Consider the following 24532-nt stretch of genomic DNA (forward strand, 5'->3'; position numbering starts at 1 on the left):
ACTCCCCTTTCTGTGTCCATGTGTTCTCATTTTTCATCACCCGCCTATGAGTGAGAATATGCCGTGTTTCATTTTCTGTTCTTGTGTCAGTTTGCTGAGGATGACGTTCTCCAGATTCATCCATGTCCCTACAAACGACACGAACTCATCATTTCTGATTGCTGCATAATATTCCATGGTGTATATGTGCCACATTTTTCCAATCCAGTCTATTATCAATGGGCATTTTGGTTGATTCCAGGTCTTTGCTATTGTAAACAGTGCTGCAATGAACATTCGTGTACATGTGTCCTTATAGTAGAACGATTTATAGTCTTTTGGATATATACCCAGTAATGGGATTGCTGGGTCAAATGGAATTTCTATTTCTAGGCCTTGAGGAATCGCCACACTGTCTTCCACAATGGTTGAACTAATTTACACTCCCACCAACAGTGTAAAAGTGTTCCTTTTTCTCCACATCCTCTCCAGCATCTGTTGTCTCCAGATTTTTTAATGATCGCCATTCTAACTGGCGTGAGATGGTATCTCAATGTGGTTTTGATTTGCATCTCTCTGATGACCAGTGACGATGAGCATTTTTTCATATGATTGTTGGCCTCATATATGTCTTCTTTCGTAAAGTGTCTGTTCATATCCTTTGCCCACTTTTGAATGGGCTTGTTTGTTTTTTTCCTGTAAATCCGTTTGAGTTCTTTCTTTGTAAATTCTGGATATCAGCCCTTTGTCAGATGGGTAAACTGCAAAAATTTTTTCCCATTCTGTTGGTTGCCGATCCACTCTAGTGACTGTTTCTTTTGCTGTGCAGAAGCTGTGCATTATTATGTTTGAATTCTGAAAAAATGCTGTTTATTATCCCTATCACCTTAGCTGTGGGAACCCACTTTGATAGCTGCCCCAACTTATGGAATTTCCTGTAGCACAGTGCTTGTAGGGATAGGTACATGGTTCGGGCCATGGGGCATTTTATTTATGTGACTCTATTCAAACTTTTAAGTAAGAGTGGAGATGAGTGAATGTTCTAGCTTTCCCGAATGGGAAAGAAGATTCTGAAAACAACAGCGAGCTGGATGTTCACCCTTGGCAACAATTGGCAAAAATTCTACAAATAATAATTTTAAACAGATGATTTTTAAGTACCTAGAAAAGAAATCAACCACTGGGAGTGTTATTGGCACATTGTCTTGATGGAATCAAGGCCATAGGACAGACCCTGGTAAAGACACCTGGGCTGAATGGTGGCAGTACACTTAGGTAGAGTTATAGGCTGTGGATTTCAGGCTTAATGCCAGGAAGGGTGGTCACTAACATCTCCCGATGCAGGGCCCTTCCTTTCCAGCATTTCTGGTGCAGTGCAGAGGAGCACAGAGAACACATGCATTCCCAGTATGTGAAAAACACCATCCTAGCCAATGTGCTAGGTGATGCGATCAGGGTTTGAAACGACCTTAACTGGATAGGATATTGGAACAAAACTAATAATATAAAATTGAATGTAGATAACAATTACTCAGTAAAAATCAGTTGTTATCAGTAAGGGATAGGAGGTGTGTCTTAACAGGGATCCAAGCTTATTTGAACCAGTAATTGGATATGACTGATTAAAAGCTAATCTACCCCTAGGCTGAGTTAACAGAAGTATACATAATTGCCAGACAAAATGAAACAATAGCTCTATCTGAAATATTGTGTTCAAAGCCAGATAGCAAGTTTTAAGAGGGACTTAACAAACTAAAGAGAGTTCAGACACAGATACCAGATTAATGAAGGACTGCAGTTTGAGCCATGATCAAAATAAATGCTGATCTTGTCTGAAGAAAGGATGGCTAAAAGGGGACATGATGGATCCATCTTTGAATATTTGACCCATCTATTGAATATTTGATGGATCCACCTTTCTGTGGAGCAGGGATTAGATTTATTCTGTAGAGCTCCCAAGGGTCAAATTAGGATAGATTGAAAGATTTTATGCTAATATATAGGAGAATTGTCAAAAGTTACAATTAAACATTATGGTCCCTTTTGCTTCTTATATGCTTGGTTTTTTGACTCACCCCATGTACCCAGTTCCACCTTATGCTGTCATTGATGATGAACTGGGGAAGTTATTCAGACTTTGATGATACAACAAGATTGTGTATGTAGTGTGACCTCAACTACGAAAAATAAAAATTATCTGTAGAAAAAGAGTTGGAAAGAAATATACCAAAGATTTCAGTACTTGGGCTATCTGAAGAGAGGGATTATACATGTCTTCTTCCTTTCACTTGTCGATATTTTTCAAAAACCCATAATGAACATGTATTACTTTTATAGTTGGGAGAATTCTCAGCAAGTTTTATTTTTGCATATGATGCCCTAGAGGGTGGAGTTAGTGCTGAGTGGGTGAATAAGATGCCCATCTGACACTGACTACTAACTTATTTCTTCTTCCACTAAGTTTTACATAAACATTTAAAGCAATTGGCCACAACGTTTAGTCCAAGTATAAAAGCAGGCAGCTAACAGCAGAAAACATATAAAGAATGCTATGTAAATGGTTACACAGGAGTCTAAAAACAGTCATCATAGTGTTTCTTCAACTAAAGTCCTAAACAAGAGCATTAATTATGGATTCTGCTGCAAACTGAAAAATTATGTTGCATGTTTGACAAAGAGCTGTCATCTCATTGGCATTTCGAAGTGGACATCTATTTGTTTCAGGTATGTAAACACTGCAGTGGGAGTGCTGAGTCTAGATGTGTGTGGTCTGATTCTGGAGTCAGCTCTGCTATTTCTAAGGTGTCGAGGGCAGATTCCTTGCCTCCTGTGGCCCAGTGAAGTAGAGGAACAGTGGCCATGTCCTCAGAGTGCCACCGTGGCCTGCTTCTACCTCAGCCTCCTTGCATGGCCTGTCCCCACAGTCTGCTGCACACCCCATCTCCAATGTGTTCATCCTTAGAGTGACGCTGACCCCTTTGCTTCTCAGTTCCGAAACTACCACTGGATCCCTGTGGCCCACAGAATAAAATCCATTCTCTTTCTGTGGCATAAAAGTCCTTCTGACTTCTCCAGCCTTGACTGACATCACTTCTCCCCAAATGCGCAGAGCCTTTCCTTCTCCCATCATGCAGGTACCATTCTCACCGAACCTGGATGCCCTTTGTCCACCCCTTTCAGAAGCCGCTGTTCATCCTCCAGGACCCGTCTCAAAAGCCACGCCCTCTCTGGAGTCTTCCCCAGTTTCTCTTGAATCACTTTTCCTTTGTGTCCCTGCAGCCTTTTCTTCATGCCTCTGTGTTAACACATTGCTGTGAAACCTTCCCTGGTCCTTTGGCTAAACTTTGAATCCCTCTTTTCTGTGTTTAAGTTTTCTCCTGAGCACTTGTCACTATCTCCTGTGTTATATATTTGACTAATTCATCTTGTTTGTTGTCTCTCTGAGGACAAGGATGCTTGTCTGTCTATTCACTGATGTTCTTTCAGTTCTTAGGAAGGAGTCTGCCACATTGTGTTGAATGAATGGATCCTGTCTTATTTGCTGCTCTGTCTGTGGTCTTATCAAATGCTGAGTCCCTTTGGTCCTTCATGCCTAGCTAGTACAGTGTCCTGGTAGGCAGTAATACACAGTAAAAGCGTACTGAGTGAACTTGAGAGGAAATGGGCTCCTATGTTGTTAGTGCTGCCCAGAGGGCAAAGGCCTAGTCATTGTGGTTTGACCACAGTGTGGCCCCTACTACATTGTGGCATCTTGAATACTAACATTGCTTCTGGAGTTGAGAAATCCCATAGCCACCTTTTGGCCTTAAGGGCACTAAGGAATTTGGCTTTGGGTTAATGTTGTGACTATAGTAGGGCCTACTGTAGGCAGGTGACAGCCTGTAATCTGGTAGACTACCATGAGTAGGACTGCTTTCAGGGCTCCTTCCAGGCGCACTTTGTGTTTAGGTGCTATAGTGCATGAGAAAGACACCTTAACCCTTGTTCATTCAGGTATTCATGTCTTCATTCCAGAAACATTCGCTGAGCAACATGGTGAATTTAACACTGTGCAAGGTGCATAATACTCTACCTTGAGGCCTGCACAGCCTCATAGGATATAGAGTTGAGTAATTGTGTTGTAATATGGCAAAGCCCACAGCGGTACACATAGTGCTGTGAGAAGGGAGAAGATGTTCATGCCAGTGTGACGAGTCACAGAATGCTTTATAGGGAGATGATACTTGAACCGAGTATTGAAGAATGGTAACAATTTTCTGGACAGGAAGGAAAGAGGAGCATATCAGGTAGAGGGTTTCCACATCTCTATGGTGCTTTTCTGTATCACATGTATAACAATATGGAAAAGCACCATATGTTATGAAGATGGTTGAATGATCTTTTGGAGCTGGAACATTGAGGGTTGAGGGAGGCATGGGGAACAGAAGGGGATGAGGCTGGAACTGTGACTTATGAGCAGCCTTAAGAGTCTCATAAGTCACAGTTAAGCAGTAGGCAAGTTACACAGACAATGACATATGCTATGTGATTTCAGGAAGAGAACTCTGGCTGCAGCGTGTGGGATGGGTTAGGGGAAGGAGAGACTGAAGTCAGGAAGCCCAACCAGGAAGTTATTTTAGTTTTCCAGGTAAGTGGTAAGGGCTCAGTACAGTCATAGTGGAGATAGGAAAGAGGGGACAGCCGTGAGAGATTTGGAGGGCTTGAGTGGCCATTTGGAGGAAGTAGTTGAACAAACTTTCACTTGAATGATAGGAGCTGTTCCCATTCATCCAAATAGACATTATATATATATATATTTTTTTAAATAACACAAATTTATTATCTATAGGTCTTGTAGATCTGTAGATAAAGCAGTCAGGTAGACAAAGCAGACTGATGTAGGTCGCACTGAGTTAAAATCAAAGTGTCAGCAGAGCTGTGCTCCTTTTTGGAGGCTCTAGGCCTGCAACTGTGTCCAGTCCTTTGAATGCGAGGACTTTTTTGCTTATCTGTTGCGGCAGGTATCACAAAACTTATGCACGGACCTTTTTTAAAGCTCATCAGCTCTCATTAGTGTTAGTGTATTTTATGTGTGGCCCAAGACAGTTCTTCTTCCAGTGTGTCCCAGGATGATCCCTAAAAGCTTGGACGTATGTGCTCTATGGGAAAGTAGACATATTATAGGAGAAGGAATATGTTGTAGATACGTCCAGTGGGGAAGCAAGTCTGAAGGCGTGGACTCACAGCTGTACAACTAGCATGTGGAAATGGCTCAGAAGCAGTTGGAAACCTGACTCTGAAGCTTCTGAAGTCATTAGCACATTGGTAGCACTAAAGACCACAGACATTCATGAGATCACCTTGGACGAATATGTAACATAAAAAGATATGGGCTAAAGAGAGAACCCCAGGGGACGTGCAAACACTTTTCCACGGTGGGGAGAGTGAGAAGAGCCAGTGGAGACAACCAAGCGGCAGCAGTCAGAGCAGTAGAAAATCTCTGGATAAAGGGCTGTGATGGAAGTCAGTAGGAGAAAAGAATCTCAGAAAGGAAGGGAGTAGACCACGGTGTGAAATGTTGCAAGGTTCAGTAAGATAAAGAATAAAAAGAGGCCATGGAGTATGTCCAGGAGGAGGAGGCTCACAGGAGCCCCAGTGAGAACAGATTCCATGTAGATGTGAGTCCTTGGGTCTTTCTCGTAGCCCTCTTCCACCTTGCTCTTTCTGTAAAGATTCTGCAGCTTCCAGACCTCAGCGAGCTGCTCTCCATTCTTTCTTCTCCCCATGGCTTTAAGCTACCCACTTGGCTTTAGTCCCTTCCATGCACATGAAATTGTATAGTAACAAAGCTCCTTAGAGTTTACCCAGCCCTCTTCCACTGACTCTTTTATCTGAGCATGACAACAGCTGACACGTAGACAAAGCAGATGCCACCCTGGCACAGTCCCTGGGCTTTTTTTTGAGCCCCAGTTTCTCATTCCGTACTGCCTGTTGGAGATCCCCTGAATTTTCACCTGGCATCCCAGGCTCATGGTCAAGCCGAAATTGTTTGACTCAACTTTCTCCTTTTAGCGTTCTTGTTTCTCTCGATGGTGCCATTTTCTTCTCATCACCCTGGAGTCTCCTCTGTTTACCCATCCCCACTTCTCCTCTGTATTTCATCACATTTGTCCCACCCTTTCTGGTCACCCTACCCTAATCCCCCATGTCTATCCCTGAGGCCCTGGCAGTCTCCTTCAGTGTCTCTCCCTGCCATTTTATCTGCTCCTTAAGACATACCTGCAATCTTCTCATTCCCTTACTCAGAAACTCTCCTTTCCTACCTTATCACACGTTCCCTAGCCAGGTGTTCACGGTCCTCACCACACTGCTGTCATCCTACCTTTCCCCCTCCCCTGTGTAGACATCCTATGCTTTGGCTCCTATGAGCAACTTGGTGTTCCTAAATAAGCCCTCTGCTTCTTCACCTATGGACTTCTGTTGCAGCCATTTTGTTCACCTAGAACATACCTTCATCCCCACCCCATCTCTGCCATTTGCCCTCCAGCCCTCTTAAAAATCGTTCCGAAGTATTTACCATAGAAAGCTTATGACGGATAACATGTCTGTGGGTCCACCTCTCAGCTGAAGAAATCCCATCCTTTCCTCCCACTTCACAGCGGAGGTAATCACCACCCAAAAGTTAGTATTTCTCACTCCTGGTCATTTCACACATCCCTTTGTATTTTATTTTTATTTTTATTTTTTGAGACAGAGTCTAGCTCTGTCGCCCAGGCTGGAGTGCAGTGGTACGATCTTAGCTCACTGCAAACTCCGCCTCCCGGGTTCAAGCGATTCTTCTGCCTCAGCCTCCTGAGTAGCTGGGATTAGAGGCATCTCTGCCACCATGCCCAGCTAATTTTTGTATTTTTAGTACAGACAAGGTTACACTGTGTTGGCCAGGCTTGCCTCGAACTCCTGACCTCGTGATCTGTTCACCTTGGCCTCCCAAAGTGCTGGGATTACGAGTGTGAGCCACCACATCCATCCACACACATCCCTTTTTAAAATAGAATGAAATATAGGAAATGTGGAGGAAGCTAAAGGATTGGGGCTTTTAAGGCTTCCAGTTGAGCATACCAGAACCCTTGGGCAGTATAATTTGGCTCTAGGTTCAGGACTGCTGGCAAGATGAGAAACATGTTGGATACAGAGTTTTCATTTTCTGATGACACATTCTTCCTGGATTAAATTCAAGGACGAATTTGTTGTTTGGCTTTTCTCTAAAAGATAGTGACACAGTGATTCAATTCTTCAATGTATTTCCCAAGGATTCTTGAATCCTGTTTGATTTGCTGGTTCTTTTGTTGACTCTCTATAAAGATGGAGCATACAATGTTAACTTTTAGTTGGTAAAGGTACTTCCATGAAGAACTAGTGTAATGTGGTCTACTTTGTTTTTCTGATGAATTACCTGTGCAAAGATAATATTTGGAGAATCAAGACGAGTAGGCAGTCTATATGTCAGTCAAACTCTGTCTTAAATACTTGTTTGCAAAATGACTTTCAGGTGGGTGCGGAGTGTCATGCCATCTAAGGGCTGGGCATGGAACAAGTGCAGCAGCACTCAGGTTCCCTAATCTCTGTTGGAGGCTGTCATTGGAGCTGTAAGCCTTGGATACTGCCAGGAAGGGAGGCAGAATTTACCTTCCCGTGTGAGAATTTCAAAGCCAGACCTACATTTCAGAGGGAAGGCAAGTCCACTTAATTGTAAGCACAAGCAAAAAGGATTCCTGTAGTATTTGTTCTTTGAGAAAAAAAGTGCATTGGAAACTTTTCAAGACTGTCCTTTTCAGGTCCTTCCCTCTTGTGGATTTGGCACCTTTTTTCCTTTCATAGTAGGTGAAATAATGCTAAATAGACTATAATAAAACCCTAGTATAGCCATAAATGGGAATATCAGTGGGAACACAGGATTCATGCCATAGGTATTCTTTTAGACTTCTAGTCTTAAATCATCGTCTTATATTGCTGCTGCAAAACAAATGCTTTATGTTTAAAAAACAAAACCTACTTCCCACTAATAGCCTTGGTTCCTTTGTCCCTTGTCCCCATGCTAATCCCCAAACTTTAGGGTCTGTGGGATAGTAAGCTCTGATGTTGAAAGTCACATAACGGGTTTAATTAATTAGTTCCACTACAAGTTCAGGCTTTCAGAAAGGGTCTCATCACTGCTTTGGCAATTCTTTCAGTACCAGATTGACTTCTCATTACACCCTCCACCACTGCAGTGACAAATCTTCCATGCTCTTGAGCTGACCTCATCTCTTAGGTTGAAAAGTCAAAAATCATCCTCTCTGCAGTGTCATAAGTCCCCTTGTCACCACCTAAAGATGTCTATCTTTACCCATCTTTTCCACCTTTCCTCACATATGGGAGGAAGGAATCAGACATCTTGTTTTCCAAAGTGAATCCCACTCTTTAAACCTTTCTCCTTTCTCCTCTAGAGTCTCAGTTCCCCATTAGTTATTCTGCATCTTACATTTTTGGTTTTCATCATTTTTGGCTCTCCTTTCCCCTGCTCTGTGAATCTGCTCGAGTCTCTCCCTCCTTTTCTTCCTTCCTTCCTTCCATTTTTAGACAGAGTCTTGCTCTGTTGCCCAGGTTGAAGTGCAGTGGTGTGATATCAACTTACTGTAACCTCTGCCTCCTGGGTTCAAGTGATTCTCCCGCCTCAGCTTCCCAAGTAGCGGGAATTACAGGCATGCACCACCACACTCAGTTATTTTTTGTGTTTTTAGTAGAGATGAGGTTTCACCATGTTGGCTAAGCTGGTCTCGAACTCCTGACCTCATGATCTGCCCACCTCAGCCTCCCAAAGTGCTGGGATTACAGGTGTGAGCCACCATGCCTGGCTTTGCTCAAGTGTCTTTATTGGAAAACACCTTCTTATATTCCTGCTACCACCGATACAATCATTCTCTTTCTTCCCTTTCTTGGACAAACTTCTTTAAAACTAGTCCACACATGCTGCTTCCACTTCTGGACTACTGATTCCTTACTTCTTGTGGTCTGGCTCCTCTTCCCTATTGAAACTGCTCCTTCACTGCTCAATTCTGATGGCTCTGGTTGAGTTCTGGACTTTTACGTTTCTATGCAGGGATTGGTTGTGTCGACTGCTCTTTCTTTTATCCTTTTCCCCATGCATTCTTGGCTCTTCTCTCACTTCTGCCTTTTGCCTTCTCTGCAGCTCATTTTTTCTTTCCTACCTCCTAAATACTATTTTCCCCAGAGTTCTGTCCTCACCCTCTTTTTTCTCCATTGTCAGTTGCTTTCTACTTCTCTAGCTCCAGTACCAAGCTTTCATTCTGTATTCATTGAATATCTGAGAGTCCCATATGTGTTAAGCACTAATGCCAGGGGCTAGGATATGGTGGTGAGCACGGCAGACATAGTTCCTCCCTCACAAAGCTTATAGTTCTAATGGGATTGACAGGCATTCTTCTAATAATCACACTAATATATAATAACAAGCTGTGATCAGGAGCATGGGAGTAGTACAGGAGCACAATAGTTTGAGGAGCCTGAGAAATTGTCCTGAGAAAATGACGCTTGACCTGGGGTCTGAAGAATGCATGCAAGTTCCCTAGATGTGAGGCAGGGACTGAGGAGGTAAGAAGAAGCTGAGAGAACAGCATTTGAGAAGACCTGAGACCAAAGGAAGCATGAAAAGATGACAGTATGGCTGAGTGGGGGGACAATGGCAAGGGGTGAGGTAAGAGAGGTAGATGGTGGCCAGATGTCCTAGGCCTTGCCCACCCTGTTCAGGATTTTGGGTTTTAATTTTTTCATTTATTCATTTGATTGATTGATTTGAGACAGGGTCTCGCTGTTGTGTAGGCTGGAGTGCAGTAGCGCAATCATAGCTCACTGCAGCCACGACCTCTTGAGTTCAAGCAGTCCTCCCACCTCAACTTCCTGAATAGCTGGGACTGCAGGTGCGCACCACCATGGCCAGCTCATTTTTATGTTTCTTGTAGAGATAGGGTCTTGCTGTGTTGCCCAGGCTGGTGTCAGACTCCTGGGCTCAAGCAATCTGCCTGTCTTGGCCTCCCAAAGTGCTGGGACTGCAGGCATGAGCCACCATGCCCAACCCTTTAATTTATTTTTTAATTGACAAAAATTGTATATATCCTGTGCAATGTGTTTTGAAATACATACACATTGTAGAATGAGTTAATCAAGCTATGTAAAATAAGCATGGCCTCACATACATATTTTATGTGGTCAGAACATTTAAAATTTACTCTCAGTAACTTTCCAGTATACAGTAGTTATTAGTTGTAGTCACTCTGTTATACGGTAGATCTCTGAAACTTACTCCTTCTATTAATTGAAATTTTGTGTCCTTTGACCAGCATCTTCCCATCCCCTCCCCCATGATTTGGGTTTTTAGAGTTTAGCAGTCAGAAGCTTTTGTAGCTTTCCACACTACTTTTGAAGTGGTGTGAGCCAGGGAATGACAGCATCAGATGTGCTCTTCTAAAAGATCACCCTGGCCACATTACGGGGAGCAATAGTAGGTACAGAGACCACTGCAACTATGGCAGTGGCCCGGAGACGTTGCTGGTAGAATTGGAGTGGTGGGCAGACTTGAGACTGATTTAAGAGATAGACATGGGAGACTGGCTTAAGGGTAGTTGAGAAGGGGATGTCAGGGTTGACTCCTAGGTTTCTTGCTTTTCCAAGCAGCCACAGAGATGGGAAACTTTGGAGAATAATGTAGTTTGGTGAGAGAACTGCATTTAGTTCTGGACATTTTGAGTTTGAGGTGCCCTTGGGATCTCGTCAGTTCTGTATATCCAGCCATCTCCTGGATATCTGTACTTGGTTCATTTATCATAATGAACAGAAACTCTACTGGGCCTTAGAGTTTCTAAAATTGGCCATGTTCATCTTCCTCCAAAACCCCCTCCTGTGTTCTTCACATCTTTTGGTGGTACCACCATTGTTTATCCCGGAGATCTGGGCCTAAAGCTTAGTCATCTTTGAGTCTTCCCCAGTGGCTAGTCTCTTTTGCTTTCTACCTCGGTCCCTCTCCACTTTCAGATGCTCATTGCCTCTCACTTGTACTCAAGCATCAGCTTTCATAGTCTGAGGAGCAGCTGTAGACCACTTCTTGCTAGTCCAGAGCGCTCAGTGCTGCTAGATGAACCTTCATAAAGTGCCATTTCATCATGGCATTCCTGTTCTCCAGGAGCATCCCTTAGAGCTCAGTCTCCCTGATCCTAGCCCTGCGGTACTCCCCAGGAAATTGCCATCACCCTTGCTTAAACCTGGCCTACATTTTTAAAATAAACTCCCCCATGCTTTTCTTTCCTACATTTGCAGCTGATGTGACTCTTACCTGTTTCTCAAATGCCAATCTCCAGTTGCTTTTGATCCATCCTTTAAGGATCATTTTTAATGTAGTCATTGCCACAGAACTTTCATGCTATCTAATCAGATATTGACTTGCCCTCGTCTGACCTCCCATTCCACTTTGTGTGGACTTTTCTTATGGCTCTTGACACTAGCAACCGGGCATTGTAGTTACTTGGGTCCATGTGTCTTACCTCTCAGATAGAGCTAGGCCCTGAACTCCATGCAGGCAACTCTGCATCTCAACTTCATGAACCCTAGGGTCCAGCAGAGTTTCTGTTACTTAGTGTATGAGAGAGAAAGAGAATGCATTGTTTTAGCTTATTTGTCGTATTTACATCTCAATTATTTTAGGTAGTTAGAAGTACAAGGCTCAGACTTTTAAGTTAGAATGAACCTTTGAAAATGCTTAAATATTTAACGACATTGAGATACTGATGACTCAGATATCCAGATAGTTCAGCTAATTTTCCTATTCCTGGATCTTCCAGTTCGGCCTGCCGGGTTGTCCGATCTTGAACGTGTCATTCAGGGAGAATGTGGCAAGCAGCCTCATTAGACTGTGGGTGCCTTTGGTCAGGAGCTGGCTGGTTCTCCCCCGTGTCCTGTTTTGTTTTTTTGTGTGTAGGGCCAGGGCACTTTGAGCTATAAAATTTCCTCTGTACAGAGATAAAGAGGAGCGAGATGTTATCTCACTTTTAATTCTTCTGCTTTTTTAAACATCCTTGCTTTCATGTTGATACTAGAGTATCAGGCTTTTATTTAGTGTCTAGTCTCTGTATTTTAGGTATAAGTTTGACATTTAGGAATACAGTTCACAGACCCTCAAATCTCAATATAGCATATCTAAGCATGATAACGGACTGATAGTATGTTTTAAATAACTGCACTGTGTTGATAAGAAAATACATTATGATATGCTGCTATGTACGTACACTGTTACTGAGTAGTATTTTTCTCTTTGGGCATTTAGGTTTCAGTCCTGTCATGAGGTGTCTCACCCCGTGACATTTCTCCTTATAGGTGCAAATGGTAAGATCTATCAGATGCTTGCTAGAGTATACTTACCCACTGTATTTGAAGAGCACAATTACATCTTCCAAATACTAAGATATTCTTTGCCATAATAATAATAACTTCCATTGTTTTCTAGCTACTGTACTTTAAACTCATTTCCTGTAATCATCCCTACTTTTAGCTAAATGTGACTGAGAGAGTAACTCGCCACTGTCATCAGCTAGTAAATGTCAGAACTCAGATTGAGCCAGTTTTGTCTACCTTAAGAGCTTGTACTATTTTCTCTATATTATGATCATTATACTCGTACATGTTTTTGCTTTTTTATTTTGAAATAATTGTGAGCTCATAGAACTTGCAAAAATGGAAGAGGTCCCTTGTACCTATCACTGAGCTCCCTGCAATAACCATATCCCTTTATCAAAACCAGGAAGTAGATTGATACAACTAGACTGGCCGGACTTGAATTTCAGCAGTATTTTTCACACGCTCACTTTTTGTGTCCTTTTGCACACAGTTCTGTGGCATTTGATCGCAGGTAACCACCATCAATAATCAAGACATGGAACCGATCTGTCACCACAAGGGAACTCGCTCATGCTGCCCCTTTAGAGTCATGCTGCCCCTTTAGAGTCATGCTATCCCTCCCCTCAGCCTCTGCAACCACTTCTCTGTGCTGCATCTCTACAATTTTGTCATTTCAAGCACATTATATAAAAGGAATCATATAACAGGTGACCTTTTAAGATTGCCATTTCTCAGCCAAGTGTGGTGGGCCACACCTGTAATTCCAGCACTCTGAGAGGCTGAGGTGGGTGGGTGGCTTGGGTCTCGGAAGTTCAAGACCAGCCTGGGCTACATGGTGAAACCCCATCTCTACAAAAGAACAAAAAGTAGCCAGGTGTGGTGGCACATACCCGTAGTCCCAGCTACTTGGGAGGCTGAGGTGAGAGGGCCAGCTGAGCCCAAGGAGGTCGAGGCTGCACTGAGATCACACCACTGCATTTCAGCCTGGGTGACAGAGTGAGGTCCTGTCTCAAAAAAAAAAAAAAGAATTGGCGTTTCTCATTTCACATGATGCCCTTAAGATTCTTCCAGGTTCCATGTATCCATAGTTTATTCATTTTTCTTGCTGAGTGGTATTCCATGGTACAGATGTTTACAGCCTTACACTTTTTGAATTTCTAGACAACCCATGAGCTGTATTTATATTTTCTGTATTGTATTTTAAAATAAAAGGTCAGGAATAATGGCTCATACATGTAATCCCAATACTTTGGGAGGCCAAGGCAGGAGGATGGCTTGAGCCCAGGAGTTTGAGACCAGCCTGGAAATACAGTGAGACCCCGTCTCTACAAAAAATACAAGATAATTAGCTGGACTCAGTGGCATATGTCTGTGGTCTCAGCTACTCCCAGCTACTTGGGAGGCAGATGTGGGAGGATCCCTTGAGCCCGGGAGGTCGAGGCTCCAGTGAGCCACTGCACTTCAGCCTGAGCAACAGAGCAAGATCCTATCTCTTTAAAAAAAAAAAAAAAAAAAGAAAGAAAGAAAAGGAAAGGAAAACTTTATTTCTAGCTCCAAAAAGTTTTTAAAGAGCAAAAAAATCAAATACCCCTTACAGATTTTTTTCTTTATTTTTCAAACTCATCTATCACAACATGAAAGAAAATTTTGGATTAAAAACAGTATAGCCTGGTTGAGTGCAGTGGCTCACGCCTGTAATCCCAGCACTTTGGGAGGCCAGGGTGGGTGGATCACCTGAGGTCAGGAGTTCGAGACCAGACTGGCCAACATGGTGAGACCCTGTCTCTACAAAAAATACAAAAAGTAGCCAAGCATGGTGGTGCTTGCCTGTACTCCCTACTTGGGAGGCTGAGGCAGGAGAATCACTTGAACTCAGGAGGCAGAGCCTCTGGAGTAAAAACTAAACTCTGCAAGAGTTTGCAGTGAGCTGAGATCGTGCCACTGCACTCCAGCCTGGGCAACAGAGTGAGACTTTGTCTCAAAAACAGAACAAAAAACAAAACAAAAAAACGGTGTAGACCTTCATGTCTTTGTCCCTATAAATAGATATTTCATGTTATTATAGTCACCGTGTATGTTGTATGCTGCTTTTTGCCCACTTAAACTTATCTTTTCATGGACCATAATTATTTTTAATAACTGTATATTTGTTCCATCTAGTTGACTAAGTTTTTCTATCCTGTTATCTACCTCTGCTTCTGTTGAACATCTTTCTTCTGTTAAATGATAGCCATAAGTTCTTAGTAGTGAAATTATTGGATCAAAGAGTAGGACAATTTTTATGGCACTTTTAATATGTGTTTTCAGGCATTGCCTTGAATCTCAGCCCTGCCCTATACTTACTAAACAAGTTACTGAAGCTTTGACAGACTCAGTCCTGGAATGGTTGTGAGGATAAAATGAGGTGATGGGTGCAAAGTCCCCATTATAGTACCTGGCACAGAAGAGAGGTTTTCCTACATGGCAGCTGCTGTAATGGTCTCGTGGTGCTGATTGTGCTATTACTTGACTGACATGGTTTCATCATGCCAGCAGTCTTCTAGACCACTTGCATCCAGCATTGGCTAGCAAATAATGGAGAAGCCTTCCTGTGCATTAAGGCCCTTCTGCTTTGGGAAATGCACCCATGCCAGAGACAAGCACCATTTGCAGATGCTTGGTTTCTAGTGGGTGAATACAGACATGTAAATTTGTGGTAACAAGGCTGAGTGAAGCAAGTGGTATAACAGCAATCTGAATCCAGTGCTGTGGAACTTTGAGGAAGAATGTTGAATTCTGCCTGATCTTATTTGGAAGCAACGCCTCATTAGAGGTCATGCTTGCTGAGCCAAGGCTGAAGCCATGGGGAGAATTTTGGTAGATGGGAACGATAGATCATTCTAGGCAAAGGGAACACCCTGAGCAAAGCACATGGCCTGATCGTAGACAAAGTGTCTGAAGAAGTTCACTTAGTTGGAATGCAGAATGTTGTGGGAGAGAATCCTACAGAAACAGGCTAGAAGTGATGTCACGAACACCCTGGAAATGTGTACCTAGGAGTTGAGTGCACAGTGGCAAATGTTTGGGGATGCATTTGGATTGCATAATTGATTGTTTTAATGCTTTCTCTGTCATGTGTAATCTGTATCATATTTTTGTTCGTAAAGTGATAAAAGGGCGAAGGCAAAATCACGGTGAAAGCATATGGTTGTTTTTATATGCTTCTTGATGGTTTAATTATACTGACAGACATACTGACTGTCGTATTTTTGTCCATTACAGGATTCTGCTCTAATACTTGATGTTCCTCTGGGTGTGATCTCAAGAATTGAAAAAATGGGAGGCGCGACAAGTAGAGGAGAAAATTCCTATGGTCTAGATATTACCTGTAAAGTAAGAGATTTAATACTTCCTTATGCAAAGAACAAGGCACGTTAGTGTTGAATGATAGTAAAAAATTAATGTGGATTTGAAAAAAAAAATAAAAAATCTCTTGTTTATCTAAGGCCCTGGAAATGGCTCTTCCCTTAAGAGCAAGCTTTTCCGAATTGCCTGGGGAAATAGTGCCCACATGAGGGACCCACTGCAATCACCAAGTACAAGGACTTGAGGAACTGGTCAGTCTGTTAGCTTGACTGAGTGGGAAGAGAACTTTATAAATAAATTTCTTAAAACTTTTAGTTTTTGCTCCAGCTTGCTCCTGGTGCCCCTTCATGTATGTGTTACCATGAAGGAAGGAGGAATCGAAGAGATTTTGCCCTCAGTTCACAGGATGTGTCCTTACCTCTAATAACCTTTGTAACTTTTGCTTAGGTCATTTTCAGAGGTACAGTTTGCTGTGATAGTAACCATGTATTCAGCATTTGTGTCCATCCAAACACATGGGGTGCTTTGCATTTGATCCTCAAGTACAACTCTCTGAAATGGGCGTATTGTAGATGGGGAGCCTGAGGCTCCGAAGAGTTGGGTATCTTTACTAAGGTAATTTCTGAAGGCGGGGACCCAGAAGGTGGGGCTGTGTGTCAGTGTCTCAGGTGACTATGAACCACTGGTCTAGTGCAGAGCTTTGCAGACTTTTTCTGTGAAGGGCTCAATAGCAAATATATTAGGCTTTGTGGGCCACATCCGATTTTTGTTGTGTATTCTTCTTTGTGTGTTGTTTTTCAACCCTTTTGAAGTGTTTAAAAAAACACTCTTAATTTGAAGACTTGGGCTGAAGTTTGCTGGTCCCCAGCCGATCTGGCGCAAGAGCCAGAACCAAAAACTAAGGCTCGTTTTCCTAGGCTCATACACTGCAACTTCTCAAAACCAACCTTGTTTGCTTATATTTGGATTATGCTACAATATGGTGGTTTTCTTTCCAGTTTATAAAAGATCAAGACTCGTTTTTACTATCAGAAACTAAAGAATAATGCCATTGTTAAACCTTAACTGAAATTCTCCACTACCATCTACCACAGCTTTTTTTGGTGGTGTTTTAATTCCAGCTACCTTAATGCTTTATCTATTATTGCAGCTACTATCTACCCTTTGGGTCCTAGAAACATGGGAATTTACTGTTAAGGAAGGCTTTTGCATTTTGCATCAAAGGATTTATGGGAGTAGAATGTTTAATATTAGAGTAGTCAAGGGAAAATGGGGTTGCTATATTGACAGTTTTGGGGTGACTTTCATTCTTACAGGGTTTTAAAAACCCTGTTTTCTTCCTCATAATAGGAAAAACTTGTACTTCAGTATCAATCCCCCAAAATTAATGAGCCAAAGCACATTCTCACCCTTGACTATTTATTATAAGAATAAAAGGCATATGAACAACTCACCAAGTGTAATTCTGAAATGTTATATATGTATATTTCTTGGAGTTAGCATGAGCCCAAAGATGATGGACTAGAACAGTGTTGTAGCAAAACCTTTTATCTAAGTTATCTCCCCAGAAACACTGATGTCACAGAGTCATATTCCATCTTCTCAGTAACAAACCTGACATTGATATGAAGGAAATCTGCTCTGGTAAGGTAAAGAAAGACTCACTGTCCCGTCTCCCGTAGGTCAGCTTTCACCTGCATTCAGTAACCATGGTACAACCACATTCCTCTCCAGAAACAAGTAGTTACAACTCCTGCAAATTTGGCTATGCCCGCTATGCACATGGAGATTGCTGCTTGCCAGTAGCATCTTTCCCAGTAGATACAAGTCCCAGAGAATGTTGTCCAGCAGCAGGGGAAAGGAAGTTCTGAACATGTAAATTCATACCCTGCAGGCCCCTTAGCAGCCCCTGCTGCCTACCTGGAGTCTTTCAAACAAACAGACAAAAAAGCAAAGTAAAACCATACCACCACAAAGCCTTCTCTTTCCCTTCCCCACCTCACTCCCGTGGACTCACATTAAAGACGCAGTGTAGCGTTTCAAAGTCAGCAGTGATGTGTGTTGTTTCTTTAGAAATGATGCCTCAATAAATCAATTCAGCAGGGATATGTTTTCTTCAACTCTGAATATAGCAAGGCTTGGGACATCATATGACCAGGCTGTTAAAAAGGCTGAGGGTCCGACTGGGAGACCCTTAGGCATGTGGCTCTTTCCCTGATGAGTCAAACTCTGAGGAGACCAGGTGGAACTTATTTCTGTTACAGATTTGGTGATCTGCCACCTGTGAGTCATTTGCCTTTTCTACTTAGTTTTTTTGGCAAGAAATAATATTCTTTCTTTAATTGCATCTTAATCAGATGGCAAAAAGAAGTTACTTGAATCACTTGTGCTTTGGCACATTAAAAGTAGCTGCTTGAATCACTGATAGATCAGAATAAATATTCACGTAGAGATGGTCTCATTTCTGGTCAAGCAATGAAGAGAACCATGCTATAGTTACCATTTGACTTGTGGGGGTTAGGAAGAAGGTTCCTCACGAGGCCTGAGCCCTGAGGGTACTCAGCTCTCCAGTGTGGCACTTGTGGCTAGTTGTAAACCCTTTTAATGCATATCATCACATTGAAATGATTATTCCTCTTGTTTAACTATTCATTGCACCATGAACCAATAACTATTATCCCAATTTTCTTGGGAGGTAATATGAATGGGTTGTTGGACTTTATTCTGTGACGTGCTTTTTACAAAGCAGAGAATCCTTTGGGAGGCTGAGGCGGGCAGATCACGAGGTTAACAGATTGAGACCATCCTGGCCAACATGGTGAAACCCCATCTCTACTAAAAATACAAAAATTAGCTGGGCGTGGTGGCATGCGCCTGTAGTCCCAGCTACTCGGGAGGCTAAGGCAGGAGAATTGCCTGAACCCAGGAGGCGGAGGTTGCAGTGAGCTGAGATCGTGCCACTGCACTCCAGCCTGGCGCCTGGCAATGGAGCAAGACTCTGTCTCAAAAAAAACAAAAACAAAGAATCGTGGAGCTGGCAAGGCCTAGTAGATGTCATCTGTATACATAGTGCTCAATCTCCAGTCCTTTGTGAGCGGTCTCAGGCTATAGTTCTTCATATTTCACTTCCTGCCATTTGTGTTTGGAGATGTCTGGTGATGGCCACAGCCTGTTCTGGTCCTTCAGACTGCAGACTTGGGAAGCTTAAGAATATACTCTTGAGCTGAGGAAGGAAAAAGCATCTTGAAAAAAATGAAGACTGTGATATCCAAGAGGGCAGCGACTAGGTCTCTACCACTCCTGACGTGGCTCCATGGTCCAGCCTAGCACTCCTTTACCTGAAATGAAAATTGAAAGTGCACTGCAGAGCATAGGGTTCCAATGTGGCGCCACCACTCAGTCACAGCACCATAACTGATTTTTTTTTTTTTACGAAACAACTTTAAAAATATTCCAGTCTTGAAAATAAGATAGAATGTTATATCTGTATATATAATACAGATTGACATTTAAAGGAGCTTATTTGGTTTGGATTTGGTATAAAAGAAAGTTTTCCTGCTTATTGAAGAGATAGGTATTGGAAGCTACCTTTAAAATCTGGTTTTGACCTTTTATTTTTAGCTCCTAAAAGCATAGTTACTACGAATATGGGCTACTTTAATGTGGCTTATACAGAACTCTGTGAAGGTAAAATTGTAGAATAAAAATATATTACTTGCAATGAGAGCTTAAAATGCCAGTCATTTAGGAAGAGAGCTTCTGTGTTTTAATGACGTGTTTGACAATGTCGAGATTATATTTGATATCAGTTACTCTTTAGAAAAGTTGTTTAAATAAAATAGTTTTATAAGTAAAAAAAAATACCAGGGCTGGTTGCAGTGGCTCGCACCTCTAATCCCAGCACTTTGGGAGGTTGAAGCAGGTGGATCACCTGAGGTCAGGAGTTCGAGACCAGCCTGGCCAACATGGTGAAATCCCATCTCTACTAAAAATACAAAAATTAGCTGGGTGTGGTGGCGTCTGCCTGTAGTTCCAGCTATTCAGGAGGCTGAGGCATGAGAATCACTTGATCCCAGGAGGCAGACGTTGCAGTGAGCTGAGATCGCACCACTGTACTCCAGCCTGGGCCACAGAGTGAGACTCCATCTCAAAAAATAAATAAAACAAATTTTAAAAAATTAAAAAATACGTCGGAAACCAGTGAAAGTAGATGGACCGTAATAGATGTTGTTCAAGGCATGTTTGATTTTTTTTAATAAAATGAATTTAGCTCTGTCTTCTCCTTAGTGCTAGTTGCTTTATCTTGTCTTTGCATTCATGGCTATGATGGAAACATTTTCAGGTGTTCTTAGACTGGATATATCGCATTACCATATAAAGCAAAGCAATTTTTGTAATTTAGATTAATTGTCCTTTTAGGTAAGTGAATCTTTTCCCTTAATTGAATGGAAGATTTCTTGCTAATTAACATGACTTTCTTTGAAGACTAAACTGTCATACTTGTCCTTTGCCCCCAGGACATGAGAAACCTGAGGTTCGCTTTGAAACAGGAAGGCCACAGCAGAAGAGATATGTTTGAGATCCTCACAAGATACGCCTTTCCTCTGGCCCACAGTCTGGTAAATTTCAACACTCTTCCTTAGCATGGGAAGGTTCTCAGTGCCTCCTCTGTGAAAACTGCCCGCAAGCTGGGATTCTCTTTCTTTTTCTCATCTGTGTTGTTTCCCAGTGTGATGTATCTGCGGGGGTGTTTATTAAATAATTTCATCATTTCCAGAGGGGATAGGTCTCTCCCCTGCTAGTCTGCGTGGGATGGATTGCCCTAGGTGACTGAAACACAGATCCCTGGAGGCTGGCAAGAGCCCTGTATGAGCCTGGGAGCTTCACCAAGGGCATCTTGTACTCTTCCAACTCCAAATGTGCCCTTAATCTTGGCCACCCTGCTTGAAAATGTAGGCGGTAATGAGGCAGCAGGTGGCTTAGTGCGACCCTGTGAGATCATATCCCAGAGTTCTTTGCTTTTAGCTTTGGAGCTAATGAGCAATGAGTATCAGGGTTTTGTGGCTCCAGTTGTAAATGGAAACTAACCCTCTGAGCCTAAATGCCATTTGTGCAAATACAGATGGGTGGTATAGGTACTGCACCAATAGCTGAATAGGGACAGGTTTTCTTTTGAAAAGAATAACCTTTCAAATGTCGTTTGATAGCATTTACTATATAATTGGCAGGACCAATTTATTATGCATTTAATTACTTATAATCTATGACTTAGTCCAAAGGTCATTTAGTATTATGTGTACCTAAAACTTTTCCTTCCTCGTCACCAAACTGTTAGAGTAACCTTACTCTTACTGCGTGACTTAAAAAGAAACTTACTATTGTTTCTTTTGCTGTACAGAAATAAGCCTTTCTGTGAGTTTTGCTCTTAAAGCAATCTTTCTTTATATCCTGCCTCGGCCTTGCCTCCTGTGCCTTGCTCGAATCTTCTAGCCCCGTCCTACTCCTTTGGTTGACTTGAACTTAGATGCAAATACCTGCTAAGGGGAGAGTGAGGAAATAATTATTTACAACATATACTATAGAAGTGCCTTTATTTTAAGTATAGGATGATCACACTGCAGATTAACCGAAGGTGATGGAAGGGACCCTTAAGTAGAAGAGGCATGTGTTGAACACAGATGAAAATGCCATGCTTGGGAAAAAATGTGCTGATCTCATAACTGAATCTATTTTCTGCCTTTTCTAAATTTCTGATTAAATAAGTGATTTTAAAAAATATGTCTGTATTACAGGGTTTTTTTCTTATATTTTGTTGTACTTTAGATTCTGGGGTTGCTGCCTCCATCCCCATCACCTATATCTGGCATTGCTCTCCATGTGATCCCTCCCCAACTCCGTATACACTGCTGTCCCTCCCCTAGTCCCCCCCAACAGACCCCTGTGTGTGATGCTCCCCTCCCTGTGTCCATGTGTCCTCATTGTTCAACACCCACCTATGAGTGAGAACATTCAGTGTTTTATTTCTGTTATTGTGTCAGTTTGCTGAGAATGATGGTTTCTGGATTCATTCATGTCCCTACAAATGACACCAACTTATCATTTTTTATGGCTGCATAGTGTTCCATAGTGTATATGTGCCACATTTTCCTTGTCCAGTGTATCGTAGATGGGCATTTGGGTTGGTTCTACGTCTTTGCTACTGTAAACAGTGCCACATTGAACATACATGTGCATGTGTCTTTATAATAGAATGATTTATAATCCTTTGGATATATATCCAGTAATGGGATTGCTGGGTCAAGTGGAATTTCTATTTCTGGGTCCTTGAGGAATCGCCACACTGTCTTCCACAATGGTTGAACTAATTTACACTCCCACCAACAGTGTCAAAGTGTTCCTGTTTCTCTATATTCTCTCCAGCATCTGTTTTCTCCAGATTTTTTAATGATCGCCATTCTAACTGGCATGAGATGGTATCTCAATGTGGTTTTGATTTGCATTTCTCTGATGACCAGTGATGATGAGCATTTTTTCATATGTTTGGCCTCAAATATGTCTTCTTTTGAAAGTGTCTGTTCATATCCTTCACCCACTTTTGAATGGGTTTGTTTGTTTTTTTCTTGTAAATCTGTTTTAGTTCTTCGTAGATTCTGGATATTAGCCCTTTGTCAGATGGATAGATTGCAAAAATTTTTCCCCATTCTGTTGGTTGCTGGTTCACTCTAATTCTGTTGGTTGTTTCTTTTGCTGTACAGAAGCTCTGGAGTTTAATTAGACCCCATTTGTCTATTTTGGCTTTTGTTGCCAATGCTATTCATGTTTTAGTTGTGAAGTCCTTGCCTATGCCTATGTCCTGAGTGGTTTTGCCTAGGTTTTCTTCTAGGGTTTTTATGGTGTTAGGTCTTAAGTTTTAGTCTTTAATCTATCTGGAGTTAATTTTAGTGTAAGGTGTCAGGAAGGGGTCCAGTTTCTGACTTCTGCACACGGTTAGCCAGTTTTCCCAACATCATTTATTAAACAGGGAATCTTTTCCCCATTGCTTGTTTTTGTCAGGTTTGTCAAAGATCAGATGGTTGTAGATGTGTGACATTGCCTCTGAGGTCTCTGTTCTGTTCCACTGGTCTATATCTCTGTTTTGGTACCAGTACCATTCTATTTTGATTACTGTAGCCTTGTAGTATAGTTTGAAGTCAGGTAGTGTGACGCTTCCAGCTTTGAACTTTTTGCTTAGAATTGACTTGGCTATGCGGGCTCTCTTTTGAGTCCATATAAAGTTTAAGGTGCTTTTTCCAGTTCTGTGAAGTGGTTTATAGGTAGCTTGATGGGGATAGCATTGAATCTATAAATTACTTTGCGCAGTATGGCCATTTTCATGATATTGATTCTACCTAACCATGAGCATGGAATGTTTTTCCATCTGTTTCCTCTCTTATTTCCTTGAGCAGTGGTTTGTAGTTCTCCCTGAATAGATCCTTTGCATCCTTTGTTAGTTCTATTCCTATGTATTTTATTCTCTTTGTAGCAATTGTGATTGGCAGTTCTTGATTTGGCTCTCTTTAAGTCTGTTATTGGTGTATAGGAAAGGTTGTGATTTCCGCACATTGATTTTGTATCCTGAGACTTTGCTCAAGTTCCTTATCACTTTAAGGAGATTTTGGGCTGAGACAATGGGGTCTTCTAAATATACAATCATGTCGTATGCAAATAGAGACAATTTGACTTCCTCCTTTCCTAATTTAATACGCTTTATTTCTTTTTCTTGCCTGATTGCTCTGGTTAGAACTTCCAATACTATATTGAAGAGGAGTGGTGAGAGAGGACATCCTTGTCTAGTGCCAGATTTCAAAGGGAATGCTTCCAGTTTTTGCCCATTCAGTATGGTACTGGCTGTGGGTTTGTCATAAATAGGTTTTATTATTTTGAGATACGTTGCATCAATACCTAGTTTATTGAGGGTTTTTAGCATAAAGGGCTGTTGAATTTTTCAAAGGCCTTTCTGCATCAATTGAGATAATCATGTGGTTTTTGTCTTTGGTTCTGTTTATGTGGTGGATTACATTTATAGACTTGTGTATGTTGAACCAGCCTTGCATCCCCGGGATGAATCCTACTTGATCATGGTGGATAAGCTTTTTGATGTGCTGTTGCAACTGGTTTGCCAGTATTTTATTGAAGATTTTTGCATCTGTGTTCATCATGGATATTGGCCTGAAGTTTTCTTTTCTTGTTGAGTCTCTGCCAGGTTTGGTATCAGGATGATGTTGTTCTCATAAAATGATTTTGGAAGGATTCCCTCTTTTTGGATTGTTTGGAATAGTTTCAGAAGGAGTGGTACCAGCTCCTCTTTGTGTGTCTGGTAGAATTCGGCTGTGAACCCATCTGCACCTGGGCTTTTTTTGGGGTGGTAGGCTATTAATTGCTGCCTCAACTTCAGCCCTTGTTATTGGTCTATTCAGGGTTTCGACTTCTTCCTAGTTTGGGGTTGGGAGGGTGCAAGTGCCCAGGAATTTATCCATTTCTTCCAGGTTTACTGGTTTATGTGCATAGAATTGTTTGTAGTAATCTCTGATGATAGTTTGTATTTCTGTGGAATCTGTGGTGATATCCCCTTTATTGCTTTTTATTACATCTGATTCTTCTCTCTTTTCTTTTTTATTATTCTGGCTAGTTGAATGTCTATTTTGTTGATCTTTTCAAAAAACCAGCTCCTGGATTTATTAATTTTTGAAGGTTTTTTTTGTGTCCCTGTCTCCTTCAGTTCTGCTCTGATCTTAGGTATTTCTTG

At 41.8% G+C, this 24532-nt stretch overlaps 1 protein-coding gene across 7 annotated transcripts in view; it reads left to right on the forward strand.

Moving 5' to 3' along the window:
* The window catches only part of MTM1 (myotubularin 1), a 112539-nt gene that overhangs the window by 31586 nt on the left and 56421 nt on the right, over positions 1–24532 (forward strand). For all 7 annotated transcript variants that reach the window (XM_035289653.3, XM_002763363.5, XM_008990023.3 and 4 more), the window contains 2 exons: positions 15664–15774; positions 20265–20366. In XM_035289653.3, the coding sequence (XP_035145544.1) occupies positions 15664–15774; positions 20265–20366 (213 nt within the window). The remainder of the gene's footprint in view (positions 1–15663; positions 15775–20264; positions 20367–24532) is intronic.

Source organism: Callithrix jacchus, chromosome X, assembly GCF_049354715.1.
Source record: "Callithrix jacchus isolate 240 chromosome X, calJac240_pri, whole genome shotgun sequence".
Lineage (NCBI taxonomy): Eukaryota > Metazoa > Chordata > Mammalia > Primates > Cebidae > Callithrix > Callithrix jacchus.